This window comes from Manis javanica, chromosome 1 (assembly GCF_040802235.1).
Source record: "Manis javanica isolate MJ-LG chromosome 1, MJ_LKY, whole genome shotgun sequence".
Lineage (NCBI taxonomy): Eukaryota > Metazoa > Chordata > Mammalia > Pholidota > Manidae > Manis > Manis javanica.
The window spans coordinates 170375269-170391363 of NC_133156.1; the positions used below are offsets into that span (position 1 = coordinate 170375269).

General features: G+C 46.0%; 1 protein-coding gene across 15 annotated transcripts in view; it reads right to left on the bottom strand.

The window, feature by feature from the left end:
- The window catches only part of ELMOD3 (ELMO domain containing 3), a 30319-nt gene extending 14271 nt beyond the window's left edge, over positions 1-16048 (bottom strand). Inside the window, exons 1-10 of one of the 15 annotated variants that reach the window (XM_073241737.1) lie at positions 15713-15943; positions 14464-14535; positions 13438-13563; positions 9905-9982; positions 9363-9432; positions 6404-6472; positions 5334-5425; positions 4024-4147; positions 3672-3794; positions 914-1044 (exon numbers count right to left, since the gene is read on the bottom strand). In XM_073241737.1, the coding sequence (XP_073097838.1) occupies positions 914-1044; positions 3672-3794; positions 4024-4147; positions 5334-5425; positions 6404-6472; positions 9363-9432; positions 9905-9973 (678 nt within the window). In that variant the 5' untranslated portion in view covers positions 9974-9982; positions 13438-13563; positions 14464-14535; positions 15713-15943. Of the gene's footprint in view, positions 1-913; positions 1045-3671; positions 3795-4023; positions 4148-5333; positions 5426-6403; positions 6473-9362; positions 9433-9904; positions 9983-13270; positions 13564-14463; positions 14536-15680 lie in introns of all 15 variants that reach the window. The other 14 variants (XM_073241731.1, XM_073241718.1, XM_017674270.3 and 11 more) reach the window with 14 other exon arrangements.
- Positions 16049-16095: the final 47 nt, after the last annotated feature.

A 16095-nucleotide genomic window follows, 5' to 3' on the forward strand; every position in this document is an offset into this window, starting at 1 on the left:
TCCTCACTCCTTCAAGGCCTGGTTTAAGTCTCACCCTCTCACAAGAGTCACCCTGACCGTCCCATAAAGTCCTGGGAGCTCCTCCCACATTCTCCTAACCTTCCCCTACTTGTTCTTTTCCTTCAGCACTTACCACCTTCTAACATACTCTATACTTGATTTATCTGTCATGCTTACTGTCTTGTCTTCAGTGCTAGAGGGATCTTTGCTTTGTTCACTGAGGTATTCCAAGCCCCAAGAACACTACCTAGCACAGGAAATGCTGAATAAATATTTGTTAATGAATGAATTCCAGGTCCCATGGATCTGAAATAGACAAATAGCAGGAAACAGGTCCAATCTGTTTTCTAAAATGGTGGGATTACCACATTTTACTGTCCAGGAAACCATCAGACCCAACCCCAGAGAGCAGGCCTGGGCAGAAACTGAGGGCTACAGAAGCCACTTCTGGCCTGGCCATAAGTCTGTGTCACCTGACCCTTGGGGGCAGATATCCTCCTCTGGGGCACATAAGGCTAACTCTCCTCCTTCAGGGTCACAACCTACCCATTCTGTGCAAGGTGAGGTACAGCACTAACGTCACAGATGTGCCCAGTGCTTTTGTACATTAGCTCACTTCATTTTCCCAACCATGCAGCTGAAGTTTCCATGATTTCCATTCCACAGATGAGAAAAGCAAGGCTCTTAGGAGCTGAGGCACTTGCCTGAGACACACACTAATGAGTGGTGGAGCTCAGGTTCCAGCGCAGATCAGGCTGACAGGGTAAGCCCATTCCTGGTTTGCCTCAGGTGTTCTGAGAACCTTCAGCAACTAAAGATACTATCTGCGAGGCCTACCTGACTGCTCAGGACAGCTCTGTGACAATGTCCTAGCTCTACAGCCCTCTCTTCTGACTTCCCACCAAAGCCCTACCTGGATATGATGTTGGGACAGGCGGAAAATCTCCTGCGCCATCAGCAAGGTCTTTGAGTCCATCACCAGGTACAGCAGATGCAGGAGGGCGAGGAAGCCTGCTCCTCTCAGGTCTGTGGCTGGATTTGCTCCTGCAACAGAAACCACAGGGAAATCGAGGGTATTAGTGAGTGATGCTTACTGAAGCCCCTGTTCCTGTAAGCTTCAGGAATTTTACCTTTATTATATGCCACGTGGGGAGCCTGAACTTCCACCCCTCCCTGACTGTAATGAGGTGACCCTTGGCTTTGCTAGGGCAGTGTCAGAAAAGCAGGGAGCTGGGACTTTTATTCTTCCCTGGTGCTAAGGAGGCACCTGCCTCCCATGATGTCCGTGGAGGCAAGAAAGTAACAGTAATGAGGCACGCTTGCCCTTCCCAGCCAGTGGTATCAGTGGAGGCCCAATGGGCCACTAGGATTTCCACCCCAACCTGGCAGTAACGAGGTGACATCCCCTTTATGCCACTGGCTCAGTGTCAGAGGAGGCCTGCTAAAATAGATGACTTAAAGAAGACCTAGAGTGTCATTATGCAATATCCAAAATGTTGAGGATATCATAAAAAATCTGTTACACCAGGAACTAGGAAAATCTCAGCTTGAATGAGAAAAGACAACCAGTAAATAGCAACACTGAGATAACACAGAATTTGATAGGGATTTAAAAGCACCTGTTATAGACAAAATAATGCTCTCACCAAAGGTGTTCTTGTCCTAATCCCCAGAACCTATGAAAATGTTATGTTGCATAGCAAGGGGGAATTGAGATTATAGGTAGGATTGAGGTTGCTAATAAACAGGGAGATTATCCTGGATTATATGGGTGGGACCAATATAACTAGAAGAGACTTGAGAAGTGAAAGAGGGAGGCAGAAGAAACAGAGCTAGAGAAAGATGTGAGGACAGAATCATGGCTCAGAGAGATGCTATGCTCCTAGCTTTGAAGGAGAAATGCAGGGGGTCTGGAGAAAGTGGGAAAGGGAAGGAAATGGATTCTTTCCTAGCACCTCCGACAAGGAATGCAGCCTGGCTACCACACCAATCTTACTCCAGAGAGACCTATGTCAGACTTCTGAATCACAGACCTGTAAGATAGTAAGTTTGTGCTTTTTTAAGCCACTAAATTTGTGGTGATTTGTTGCAGCAATGACAGAAAACCTTACTAGTTGCCATAGAAACACCTTTGATGAGCAACTACAAACACACTCTGAAAAGATGAACATCAGCCTCAGTAAAGAAATGCCAGATACAAAGAACCAAATAGAAAATTTAGAACTAAAGATATAATAACTAAAATTAAAAACCCACTAGATGGGCTTGACAGCAGAACAGAGAAAACAGGAAAGAATCAGTGAACTTGAAGTTGAAACAACAGAAAAGATTTGATCTGTTGAACAAAAGAGAGAAAACCAAAATGAGCAGAGCCTTGGAGATCAGTGAGCCGTAACAGAGATCAAACATAAAATGAGCAGAGCCTCTGGGACCTGTGTAACAATAACACAAGGTCTAGCCTTTGTCATCAGTCCCACAGAGAGGAGGAGGTGTGGGGCTGAAAAAAGTACTGGAATAATGGCTGAAAACTTACCAAACTTGGCAAAAGATACACACCTACAGATGCAAGATCCTGAGCAAACCCCAGATAGCATAAACCCAAATAAATCCACACTAAGACACATTGTAGGTAAATTCCCACAAACTAAAAAGGTCTTGAAAGCAGAGAGAAAAACAACCCCTTACCTATCCGAGAGAAATAACTCAAACCACAGCTGACTTCCCATCAGAAGTCATGGAGGTCTGAAGGGTGTAGCATATTTTTCAAGTGTGGAAAGAAAAGAACTATCAACCTGGAGTTCTATATCCAGAGAAAGTATCCTTCAGGAATGAAAAGAAAATCAAGACATTCTCAGATGAAGGAAAACTAAGAAAATTTATCACCAGCAGACCTACCTTTGAAACTGGCTAAAGGAAGTTCTTAAAGCAGGAAATGATAAAAGAAGAAATACTAGAATATCAGAAAGAAAGAACAATAGAAATTAAACATATGGGTAAAAACAACAGAATGTTTCTTCTCTTCAGTTTTTAAAATTGTTTGATGCTTGAAATAAAAGCAATGATGTGATCCTTAAAGTATGTAGAGGCATTATTTAAGATAATTATACTATAGATGTGAGACAATAAAGGGGCTCAAAAACACACTGTCAATACCAACAGACTCCTAATTAATTATATTCTATACGAATGTAATTTGGAAAAAAGAGCAATACAATCCAAAAACAGGTGAAACCATTTTTTTCACTCAAAAACTATGAAAAAGGAGTAGCACAACCCAAAAACAGCTGAACCATTTTTTTCACTCAAAAAAATAATACAAAAAATTTTTCATCAATATTAAAAGAAGAAAAATAAGAAACCAGATTCCAAATCACATCACTCCAGTGCTTTCCACCTCACTTTACAGTAAGTATTTTACAATGGCCTGCAAGGCTGCAGGTAAACTTTTCTCTGCTCACTCCACTTCAGCCATACTCCTTGCTATTTCCCAAACAGGGTGAGCATGCTCTACCTCAGGGCCTTTGCATTTGCTGTACTGTCTGCCTGGAATGCTTTCCCCAGATCCCCTGACTCATGGAGCTGGCATGACAAGAAGACGATCTAGGCTTTCACTCTAGTCCTGGAATCAAGGGGGGTCAAGGAAAAGAAGATGAACCATTCCTCTCGCTTACCCTGAAAGCCCAGATCCTCCCAGTGGTCTCCATGGAGGGCACAGTCAAATCTGGAGCCGGTCAGCTTCTTGTAGATGGTCTGGAGGACTCGGCCATGCACTGGGTCTTGGCTATCCAGGCCACCTGACCCAAAACACACCCATGCTCTCTGTTCAGAGTGCTCCTCAGAGAATGGTTCAGCCAAGATGCATCTGCTCTGTGCTCAAGACACCCTGTTCTCCCACGCTTTTGCCCCTCAGCATAGCACACACAAGACACCTGGCTTAACCCTAGCTACAGACTGGGCAAACTGTGCTCTCTGCCTGACCACATACATACGGAGCCTGCCTTGTGGCAGCACTCGTGCACTCACACTGAGCAATGGTCAGGACCAAGTCCCTTTCTTCACGGAGGCCCTGGTGGAGTTTTGGAGGCCCGAAGAGGCAGTGCCGGAGAGCTGCAAGCCCAGTCCTTCGAATAGTTGGCTGGATTCTTTCCTGGGGAGAAAGTTGCAGGCGATGGGCAGAGTAATGGATTCACTTGCCTTAATGAATTTACCATCAGACTCAGCACAGATACCGTTCTTGCAGAAAGAAATAGTTTCCTCCAACTAACTGGTCTCTGGGTCAGTGGAAAGGAGCAGAAGTGGGGAAGCACCTGTTCAATCTCTGGAGGCCATCTCCAAGTTCTTTTTAAGTAGAAAGGCATGTCCCTATAGGCATGACTAGCCAGTTGTCCGCATTTGGTCCTCTGGGCTGTACCAGAACTAGCTATTCCACTGCCAGGAGGCTAGAGATGTTGGGCTGTGGGGCCCCGCCCATGTAGTCTAACAAAAGCAAGGCCAGTTTTCCCAGGAGGGTTGCTGCTCCTTTTGTATGTCTCTTGCCTCTGTCTCTCTCTGTCAAGGACATAAATGATAAAACCTAGCAGCCCTCTCAGCCTCCAGGATGAGAGAGCCGGTGGGGAGGGGAGTTGAGTGGGGACTGTTTTTGAGCTGGATACCTCTGAGGGGTGCCTGGGGCCTTCTGTCCAAGCACAACCAGCACTTCCTGAACCAGGCCAGGCTGACTTTTCATTGCTCAGGGCCACTCCTACAGGTCTTTGAACTTTCTGATTTTGGTAGCTTCTGGGTCCTGAGTCCTATCTTTTCAGCCTCTCTCTCTCTTGAGCCAGGTTTTAGTTTAAAAATCTGAAATCACATTCCTCTAAATTTATTCTCGGTCACTCAAGATAATACGATCCTTGAGAAAGCCCGCCAGCTTTTATTCCCCTCAATATCCCTTATTTTTCCAACTCTACATATTTCAAAATTTTCAAATAACTTTTGGTGACTTGAGGAAATGGAAGATTTTCCTACAATAGCCTGGAATTAGCTCTCTGGACAGGATGCTTTGCCTCCTAAGGAACTACGGACCTCCCCATCCCTAAGAGGGAAGAGGAAGGAGCAGCTACAGAGACCTCAGCATGACAGGACCATGGGAGTGCTGAGGGCCCAGTCTCAAAAAGGCCACTGGGGCCTTGCATGAGGTATGGGCCCTTAGCTATCCATGCTCCTCAATTTTTTAGGTGAGATAGGGCTCTCAACTGGAAGCTTCCATCTTGCTTGCCCAGTGTTCTTTAGAAACGTGGGTTCTGGGAAGAAGGTGCCTTTGCTTGGGAACCTAAACTCCCCTACTGTCATACCTTGAAGGAGGAGAGGTCCACAGTCTGGAAATGCTGCAGGGCCTCACTGAAGGAGATCAGCTGCCCAGGCTCACCTGAGCTGACCTGGCTTCCTGTGGCAAAAGGGAAGACACTCGAGCATTTGTAATGGTAGTCACACTGTTGCAAACATTGACTGAGTGCCTCCTGGTTGTCACCTCTAAGCCAAGGGCTGGCTTTCAGCTGCAAACACCAGACACCTGCAGCTATAACCAGTCCTCTCCCAGGGGGCTGGCATTCCCTGCTGGGCCCTCTCCCTTTTAAGCCCAGACCGTTCTGAGGCTTGCTGGGCCAACCTCTGCAGTGAGAAGGGGTAGACCTGCAGGTCCCAGCTGTGTGGGCAGGTCACTGCCTGGAGGAGGTGCCTATGGAGGAGTGTGCTAAGGTTTGCTTAGGAGCCTTTCCTAGTTTCAACTTTGCTCCTTCTTACGCCGTGATATGAATTACTCCCTCTCCATCCTTTGCAATAGTTCACAGGGGATTAACTTACCAGGTAGCAATGTAGGTGATGGCTGATGCAGTCCACTGCTACATCTCTCTAGGAGCCTAAGTGGGGCTCAGGCTAGCCAGGGTCCTAGTTTTACCCTCCTGTAGCTCCATCCAAAACTCTCAGTTAGGGGCATGAGATAATTTTCACCCAGCCCTCAGAGCCTTCCAGCAGGGGGCTTTAGCCCCCATCTCCAGGGACTTGTGTGTACAAGTAAGTAACCTGCTCAGCCTTACATGGGGCCCTGGCTGCCTGCCTCCATGCTTCTGCCCAGCCTCATGGCCCAGCAGAAGCCGATCCTGACCATGGTCCTTCCTGTCTTCTCTCAGGGCTGGGTAGATGGCAGCCCTTTCCCCACGGTGTTCATTTCTATTCCCCGCCGGAGGTAGAATGTCATCATCTTTGGCTTTGGAAAAGAGAATTCATTCCATGTCACATAGCTAACATGAGAACACTGGGGAATTCTGCCTCCAAATCCCAAAGTCACAGAAACATGAGCCACACGGCGGATGGGGCCTTTAACAGCAGCCGGGCACCATGGAGAGAGTGTCATGCCTGAAGTTACCTGTCTCTGGCTGGATGTTGTCCACAGCTTCCCATTCTTCCTGGGCTCTGAGCACCTCTGTACTCACAACTGCAAGAGTGAGAAAAGGAGACCCTCTGGGGCCTTGTCTGCCTGCCGTGGGTTGTTGCCCTCAGATACCCTCTTCTACAGTGAGCTTTTGAAAAGACAGAACTGATGTAACCCCCATGCTCAAACCCTCCAGGGATTCTCCATAATTCTCACAACCAAACTCTCCAGCAGAGCATCTGAGCACCTTCACAGGCTGGATCCTTCTGACCTCTCTAGCTCTGCCCTTGGGCAGGCAGGGCCACCTGAAGCCCCCTACACCTCCCACCTTCGGCGCCTTCACACAGCTGCTCTCCCTCTGCTGGCAGGCAGCACGTTGAGTGCTCTCACCTGCAGACTTATTCCATTCTGGGGCTCCTCCTCCTCCAGGTAACTCTGACACCACCCTCACCTGATGTCTTCTCTGACCTCGTTTGTCTGGATAAGGAGCCATTCCTCTGAGACACCCTGATGCCCAGTGCTTATCACAGTGTTGTAACTGTCTCCCTACTTTGCCAGGGGCTCCATGAAGGCAGGGTTCTCCAGAACTTAGCACCGTACCTGACATGAGAGGTGTTCAACAAATATCTGATGAATAAAGGAAAGCAGAATACAAGGGGGAAAAAAGCAGGGGAAAGACAGGTCTTCTGCAGCCACCACAGCCTTTTTCCCCAAACCACAGCTGTCCATCTCTAGCCCAAATTGCCAGTGGTGTGTCCCACACTGACCTCTCTGATTTGCTATAGAAGGCATCAACCAATAACAGGAAGGGTGGACAGCCTTCAGTTCAACACCAAAAGTGCTGGCCGCCCCCGCAGCCTCTGCAGTGAGAATGGTTTATGACAGCTCCTTTCTGCTTTGCCATCTTGGCTGGGGACATCACAGGACAATAAACTGTTTTGAAATTATACTTGCAAATTAAATAAAATGCTGCCCCAAACTCAAAACACTAATGGATAATGAAAAACAGAAAGCTGCTGGGAAGCAAAGAGGATAGTTGCTACAAGCACACTCTACAGCCACAGGACCTTGAATATATCATCCCTGCCTGGCTGTTTTCTTTGGGTAGGTTACTTAACCATCTGCAATCACTCATGGGACTGTTACGGATGATGTAACTCTTCAGCTTCTTAGGAGTATGTGGCCCAAAGGTAAGTACTCAGTACATGTTGGTTAGTACTACTGACACCGTCAAGGACTTGGGTCCGGCAGGGCAGCAGACAGTGGTAACTGGTAAGATGGGCCCAGGGTCCTGAATGTCTGGGCTTCGAGGAAATTCAGTCTTGCCAGTCCCCATCTGGGGTAGCAGACACTGAGCCTCAGGGCTTCCAAGCTAGACAGCAACAGAATACAGAGTACTTGGATGGCGAAGAAAATAAAACTCACTTCTAGCACGCTGAACCTTTGGATATCCAAAGGGGGGACAAAGCAGCTGAGCAAGAAGAGAGGAGGGGAGCAGCTCATAGCATTGAACCCCCTCACCTGCCCAGCCTTATGGACTCTCCACCCCTCAGGTCCTTATTGCAAGCAGCTTGACTAATCTTTGACACCACACACTCTCACCTACAAACAACATGACCAAAGGTTATGAGCCAGGAGCAGACCTGTCACCAGCAACAGTATGGAAATTTGCTGTGACAGCAGGTTCGTCAACAGAAAGTGTAAGGTCTCAACTAGCAATTGTAATCTCAGACCTAAAAACTAGAGACAAATTCTCAAACCACGTAAGGGCACCTCTTCCCTTTCTTCTTGGAATCGGGTAGACTCCTGTATCTGAAGATGATCCTGCCAAAAAATACTAATTTGTTTTGATTAACAAAAGAAAATGGAGGCAAAATACTAATTTTCAGCATAATAAATGCAATGCACACTAGTTTAGTTCTTTGTCTTTTTTCTCTCTTCAACTGCCTCCTTTTTAAGGCTTTCTTCTACTTATTCACATAGTAAAGAGCATTGCTGATCCAGTCAGCCTATTAATTTAAATTAGCTGAGGGCACTCCGAAAAAACTGTAATTGCTTAAGAGGCTTAAAAATATCTGGCACATAGATGCCAGGTGCACTGAAATATAAAGTATTGTGACATTTAAGGCAACACCTCTAATAAATGTTAGGCTTGTCATCACACAGTAAAGACAAAATTCCACTGAAAGAAATTCACAGACTTCCAAATAACTTTTCTACATTAGGATATTTTTAAGAAGCCCCATATTTTTGGAGATCACATTTGCAGACTGCAGAATTTAAAGATAACAATACATACCAATGAGTATGCACTGTAATTTACATTCTGTGCACCGACCACTCTACGTTAACTCAGCTAATCCTTATAGCATTCTCATTATACTGGTTCTCATATGATCCCTGCTTCACAGATGAGGAGGGTGACAGAAAGGTTAAGGAACTTGCTCAAGGTCATGTAGCTGGGAGGGAGAGAACCAGGCTTTAAATCAGAGATATATGACTCCAGAACTGGTGTTTCTGAACTGGTGAGTGTGACTTTATGTGTAAAAAATAAGCAAGTGGAGTGAGCTTTAAATACGGCATAGGAAAGAACCATGTAAAGCAGATATAATAGGATACCTTCCAAAGTTTTTTCACATAGACTGTTGTATTTCACTATCTTAATACCCCTTTGAGGATAAAGGAGGCATTAGTATTTCCACTGTAGACACAGAGATTATACGATTTGCTCAGAGGCACACAGTAAACTACTAGCAGGGCTAGTAGAGCTAGATTAGAACTCAGGTCTTTTGACTTCTAATCCAGTATGGATTCTAATCTTCCTTTAAGTATGATAAATCTGTAAAATTCTATAGGATAAATGGTGAGAGAAATTCAAATGATTAGAAAGTAGACCCATGGGGAGCTGTGCCTTGGGTCCCACCCAAGCTTTAGGGGCCCGAAGGGACCTTACCATCTGGCTCCCATCCATTAGCTTCTGCTGTCAGGGCCCGGAGGATGCTGTTGTTCTTCAACTCTGAGATCTATAAGGACAGCTGACCTTCAGTGTGAGGACAGCATCTACATCCCTCATTTACACAAACATGTCCCACCCACTGTATTGAATATCCTTGAAACTGAAGGCCAGAGGATCTGGTCTTCCTTGAGGGGCTGATCAAAGCCAGTCTTAAATAGAAGCACATGGAAAACTCCAACTATGGTGTAGAAGTTGGGCAATGTGGGGACCAGTGCATGCTGTCCTTGAATAGGAAACAAAAATGCACAACTCAACTGAGGCCACTGTGCCTCTGGTTTTCCCGCCGCACTACATATTCCACTTCACTGCAGCAACTACCTCATTAGACAGAGGTCATTGCACATTTGTGCCCCACACCTCCCACCCCAAAGCATGAGCTCCTGGAGGGCAGGGTCTATGCCACCCTTCGTCCCTGGTGTCTGGCAGCATGCAACAATAGCTTGTATCGGTGGGGGTATTGGGGTGTAGGTGATACATACAGGAATCCCTCGGAAAGCCAGAAGAGCACTGTGGTCCTTGTTAGATGTTGGAGAGTGCCCAGCACACATGTTTTCAACCTGTGTGACAAGCCAGGGTCAACCTTTTGGGCATGCATCAGTCCCCCAAAGACAACAGCCGTAATGCTGCACCTGTTCCCAATACTACACACAGAAAATGCATGAACTCCCGAGAAGTCAACTACAAAGAACAATGTAAGGAAAAGCTTATGTTTAATCTAGTCTTAAGAAAAACTGTAAAAAGCTTAATTACTGTTATCACAAAAATCTTATACATATTTCTTGGCTCTGCTACAGGCCTCAGGGCTCTGAGTAAGTGAAGTTCAGTGAGGCAGTTTCCTCACTTTTGGTCTTCCTGCTTAGACAAACTTTTTGCCTATTAGAGTTTAAAAAAACCACTTGACCCAATTTTTCACAAATATCACCAATACAGGACTAATTTTCCTAACATGTTTAAAAAAAATCTTACAACTCAGTAAGGGAACAAAATAGAAACAACCCAGTAGAAAAATGGGCATGGTTATGGACCATTTATACAAAAGGAAACAAATAATTCTTATACACATGAAAAAATGCTCAACTACTTAGGAGAAATGTCAAATAAAACTACTCTGAAATAATGTCTTTCACTTACATTATCAAAGACCAAAAAGTGTGATAGCATACTGTGCTGGCTAGAGGGCCAGGTGTTAAAACACACTGAAATGTAAATTGTTACCACCTCTATAGGTTGACAATACCCGACAAAACCATACATACTCTGTACATTTTGGGCCTGCTACTGCTTTTCAGGAATTCGTCTAACAGATATACTCATCCATGTGCTGAATGACATGCTTTACAGCATCATTCATGGTACCACTGTTTATAACTGCAAAAGGCTTGAAAAACTCTGGAAGTCCACTAAGGGACTAATCGAATTAAAGCACACCTACTCAATGACACATATACAGCCATAAAGAATAAGAAGGTGCTTTAGGAACAATATGGAACAATCTTCATGATACATTAAGTGTAAAAAACAAAAGGTAGAGCATATACACTATTTTACTGTTTTTATTTTTAGAAACATATGTGCTTGTTTCTGCAGACTATTTCCAGAATTATACCCAATGAAGCAGTAACTTTGCCTCTAGGAGGAAAGGTGGGTAGCTGCAGGACAAGGGTGGAAGGAAGTTATTTTACTATGTGTATATCTTCTGTACTTTTGGGATTTTGAACCATGTGAATGTATTATTTGCACCAAAATACAGACAGAAAAATAACAATTAAAATAAAACAACTAATAAAATAATCCTTGCTTATGTCAGGTCCTGGAGTCCTAGACTTCCTTGTTCCCAAATCCCTCCCACACATTTCTCTCAAAGAATAACTCCTTAACCGCAGCTTTGATTTCTTCATGCCCAGGATGCAAGAATGGCTGCCTAAACACACCACAGCTGAACACACTCCTCCGCACTAGCCTCATGAAGCCTGAGCACTTGTCATTTCTCCCTTCAATTCGATGAATACACTTGCTGCCCCCGCCTCCATCGTTTGGGTCACGTGGTTTTCCTCCAGCACATACCCCACCTCCACCTTTTCTGTGTCCTCTGGTCCCTGCAAGATCAGTTTCATCACCTGCCTTACCAACGGGGGGGGGGGGGGGGGGGGGGGGGGAGGCTACAATGGTCTCTCCCTCTCTAAGTCCTATGACTCTTCTGCAGGCAATACAAGTTCTTCTCTAGAAGGCCCACATGATGAGAAAACAGCTTCTTTGAACTGCTGCCTGGGCATTTTGCAGTGTGACAGCCCTGCTCACAGAGACTGGACATTTAGATAAGGACCTGAGCATAGGATTCCTGCCACAAGTTTCCACTTTTCTTTTCCTGGGACACCTTTTTTTTTATTGCAGTATTGTTCATATACAATCTTATATTGGTTTCAAATATACATCATAGTGGTTCAACAGTTACCCTTATTATTAAATCCTCACCCCCCCCTCCCCACTAGTGCAGTTACTATCCGTCAACCTAGGAAGATGGTACAGAATCATTGGCTATATTCTCCATGCTGTATTAGTATCTGCATGACCAACTTATATTATGATTGAGATTCTGGATCTCTTTATCCCCCTCACCCTCCCCACCCACCTACAATACCTCCCCCTTGGTAACCTCCAGTCACTTCTAGGTGTCTATGAGTCTACTGCTGTTTTGTTCATTCTGTTTTGCTTTGTATTTATATTCCACATGTAAGTGAAATGGTATTGTCTTTCTCCACCTGGCTTATTTTACTGAGCATAATACCTTCTAGGTCCATTCATGTTGTTGCAAATGGCAGGATTTCTCCTGGGGCACCTTTTAAAATAACCACTTAGAGCTGAGCTTGAGGAAAGTCAGTGACCCCCACCCGATCCACCTCATAAGTAATAGGTGCTTGTTACTCTCCTCTCCATCTCCTGCTTGCTCATGACCTGGGATGGAGGACTGCCCTTCCACCCCCATTTCTGGGATATGCTACTAATAAATCCTGTGACTTTGTCTGTGTAAGTGCATTGAAACTTCACCTTCGGAGTGACCCTGGGGTTTTCACATCCTCCAGCACAGCCTAACTTCACAATCAGCCTCGGCTGCTTCATGTGTAGGGACCTTCTCTTATGCTTCTTTTATATTTCCCACACCTGTTAGCACACTAGCAGGCACAAACTATGTCTCCAAAAATATTTGGTGACTCATTGTGCTAAACAACTCCCTGCAGGAGTCTGTGTACTCAGGGCACATTCCATCCTTCTTCTCTCTCTCCAATTAAGTCACCTCCAGCGTCCCAAGACCGAACAGTTCAACCGTCTTAGTATAGTGAAGAAAACCTTCTTGGACCCGCAAAGGCTTCGTACTAGTCTGGGCCACTGAATCCCACAGGCTCCATTTAAAACCATGTCTGGGCCAGGTAGGGAGACAGGTAAGGAACGCAGGGTTAGCTGCCAGGCTCAAAGATGCCACACTGAACCATAAGTTCTAAGGATAATCAGGCCAAAGCAGGTGCTTGACAGAGAAAGAGCCAATAAGGTAAACAACTCTAATCAATGGATTACCAACTTCTTGGAGAATTCCTCATTGAAATTCTCCTCTCACTCAAGTGAATCCAAAACAGAATCCCATGACCCACTTAGAAAATAAGCTACCAGGAAAGGCAATTGACCCAGAGGTGAATAAAAGCTTCTCCTAAGAGAAGAAAAATAATTATAATGAGGATTTTCCCTAAACATTTCCAAAGTTCCCTATTCTCTTGATATATTGTCTTAATACTAATAATGATATATCCCAAACCAATACCTTCTTTCGCCAATTTTTAGAAGTGCTTGCTTACCTGTCCATCTCTTAATTCCTTCTCATTATGGAAAGAGCAAGATATCTCATTCATGACTCAACTCATTTATTCAAGTGAGCTGTGTCCTTGGGCTCAGAAAGTAGTTTAATAAGGTCTGAGGTTAGAAGCTACGGGGACAGCCAGAGACCCGACTGCTCTACCTTCACCTTCCTTCTTGGCAGGCATCCAGACTACGAGCAAGAAAACAGTCCCTGTGGGCCATCACCAGGGTTGGGGGTGAGGTGGTTCTGTAAGCACGGAAAGAAGTCTCTGAGGTCTCTGAAGCCTCAACTCTGTAAAAAAAAACAAGAAAGAAAAAAATTAAAAAAAGAAAGCTGGTTTCATCATTCAGTTATGCCCCTGTTGAGACAACTGACTTTAAAAATCTTTAAGGAACTCTAAATTTATTCTGAATAAATAAGCTCCTTTAGCCAAATGCCTACCTCTTACCATCTGTGCCACTGGATGGAAAGAAGGGGATTCTATAGAGTCGGAGGGCTGGGTTCTGTGTCCAGAAGGCAGGAGCACCTACGTATGTGGAAGGGTCTGTTTCTGACAATGAAGTTACTGGGATCTGGGGCAGTTTCTTAAAGGGATGAGGCTAATGGATGGCACCTTAGTAGGTGATCTTGGCTGCAGTGCTCAGACACAGGTTGGGTCTGGAGACTTACAACACTGTGATCTGGTTCCTATCATGACAGAATATCAAAATGCAACACAATGCTTGCCTTCCTCGGCTATCATCAATATTGTACATGTCGCGGCTGCTCACCCGGTTTGGCTAACTCTAAGTCATCTCACGAGTCCACCTTAGGAAGACTTGTAGGGGATGGCCTTTGTCTTCCCCCATGTCTGAACGCAAAATAGGAAAGCACCAGCTTGAGAACAACTGGTGCAATCCTTGGAAGTTATCTGCCCACAAAAACATATCTTGTCCTCGAAAACGAGCCAAGACGCCTCACGCTGAAAACAGGGAGACCTTGGGGATGTGTGAAAACACTGCCCCTGCTTACTGGGCAGATTCTAAGAAAATCAACAAGATGTTCTGGCCTGTCCCCCTGAAAAGGGAAAGATGAGTATAGCATTTGGCTGAGGTCCGAGAAAGGCAGTAGAAAAATAAAGGAGCTGCGCCACATCGGGGCTGCTGCAGTCATTATCTGTCTGTCTGTGTGTTTTGTTCACTCTCATTTCACCCGAGTGAGCGGCACGCCACAAGACTGGACAGGTTCACACCTCATCATGGGAGAACTGGACATCACGGATGCCTGTCACAATAAAAATCCAGATCGGAAGTGGACAGATGGATGACAACCACACATAACTGACAACCGTACTTCACAGACTTGGGTAACTAAGGAAGGTGGGTGGTCTATGATGTCAGCCCTCCACTGTGGGAATATGATCTGGATTGTCTAAGAACTGGCTGCCTGCAACAAGCTGGAGTCTTTGTTGAGGGGCAGGATGCACTGATTCCTAGCTCCAAGAACAGGAATACTTCTGTCTCTCGAGTTGCATTTAGCTCACTGTAATTTATGGGGGAGGGCAGTGTCCCTTGGTACCTCAGGATCTAGCTCTCTCCTGCTATGTCCTCTGGGGCCTCAGCATCGGCCTGCCTTTCCTTTCCCTCCTCCCTGAACTCCATGACAGCATATGACCAAACATTCACACACCAGCCAACCTGAGGAAGGTGACAGGGAGGTATGCTAACAGCGATTTCAGGAAGGCTCTTCTGTTACTGTGTATGAAATCAATCAAGCAGCTAGAAGCATGACCAGCTTTACACACCTCTTGTGCCTCAGCTAAGCCTAGAGCACTAGCATCTTCAATAGGGACAATTACTATTTGTATTGGAAAAAGAATAGAGCAAAAACCGTCAAACTTGCAAATACCCCAAGTTAATGAAGTCACTCTCACCAATATTAGGCAAGTTCCTTAAAGCTGTTGTGCCTGAGGAAACGACCCTCCTATAAAGTTGGATCCTTTTCAAATTAAGTATTTATGATGCAGTCACTTTAGACGAGGAGCTACATTAAGGGGTATGATTTTCGAATTGCTTGTTGGAACTCAAACTCTGAGTGGATATTTAATCTAGACACCGGGTTCATACCTTAAACACAAATGCGTACATAGGTATGGCAATCATCTTTTATTCAGGCTTGTTGCTGGGCGGTTCCGCGTCACCCCACGGAAGGGGTCCCATGGGGACCCACCCAAAGGCCTGGGGAGCCCCCAGGCCTCCGCCTCAAGCAATGCCACCCTTGGGGGGCGCCACGGCAAAAACTACGGACAATCTGGGGGCACAGGGCTGGCTGCTAGCCACTGTGAAGAGCGGATCTCAATAGATTCTCAATCCACCAAGATACCGAGCAGACAGGGGCTGTGTGGGAATTCCGGCCAGAAACTTTCTCACCGCTTGGCGAGGAACCAAGGAGAGCAACTTGCCTCGGGTCATTCAGCGAATCTCGGCAGACAACAGACCATAACCCAGGTCTCCTGTCTGCCAGTCGGGATTCTCTGGCTTGCAACTCACAGCCTTGACTCGCCTCAGGGCGATCATTTCCACGGCACATTCCTCCTCCTCAGACGTCCCCCGTGGGCTCGCCGGACGCATCCCCGAAGTCCCCCGAGCGGTCGCAGCCGGAGCCCGGCAGCCCGGCAGGGCGCCTCCGCGCATGCGCCCAGAGCCCTCCGTGCCGCCTCCCCCGGCAGGAAGAACCGCACCTCCCAGCAGGCCATGGGAACTCCACCCTGCAGATTAGTACGAAGAGTCGGGAGGGTCAATCTGCGCCAGAGTCTGGGCGTCCGGCTGTCTAAGCGTCCTCCTC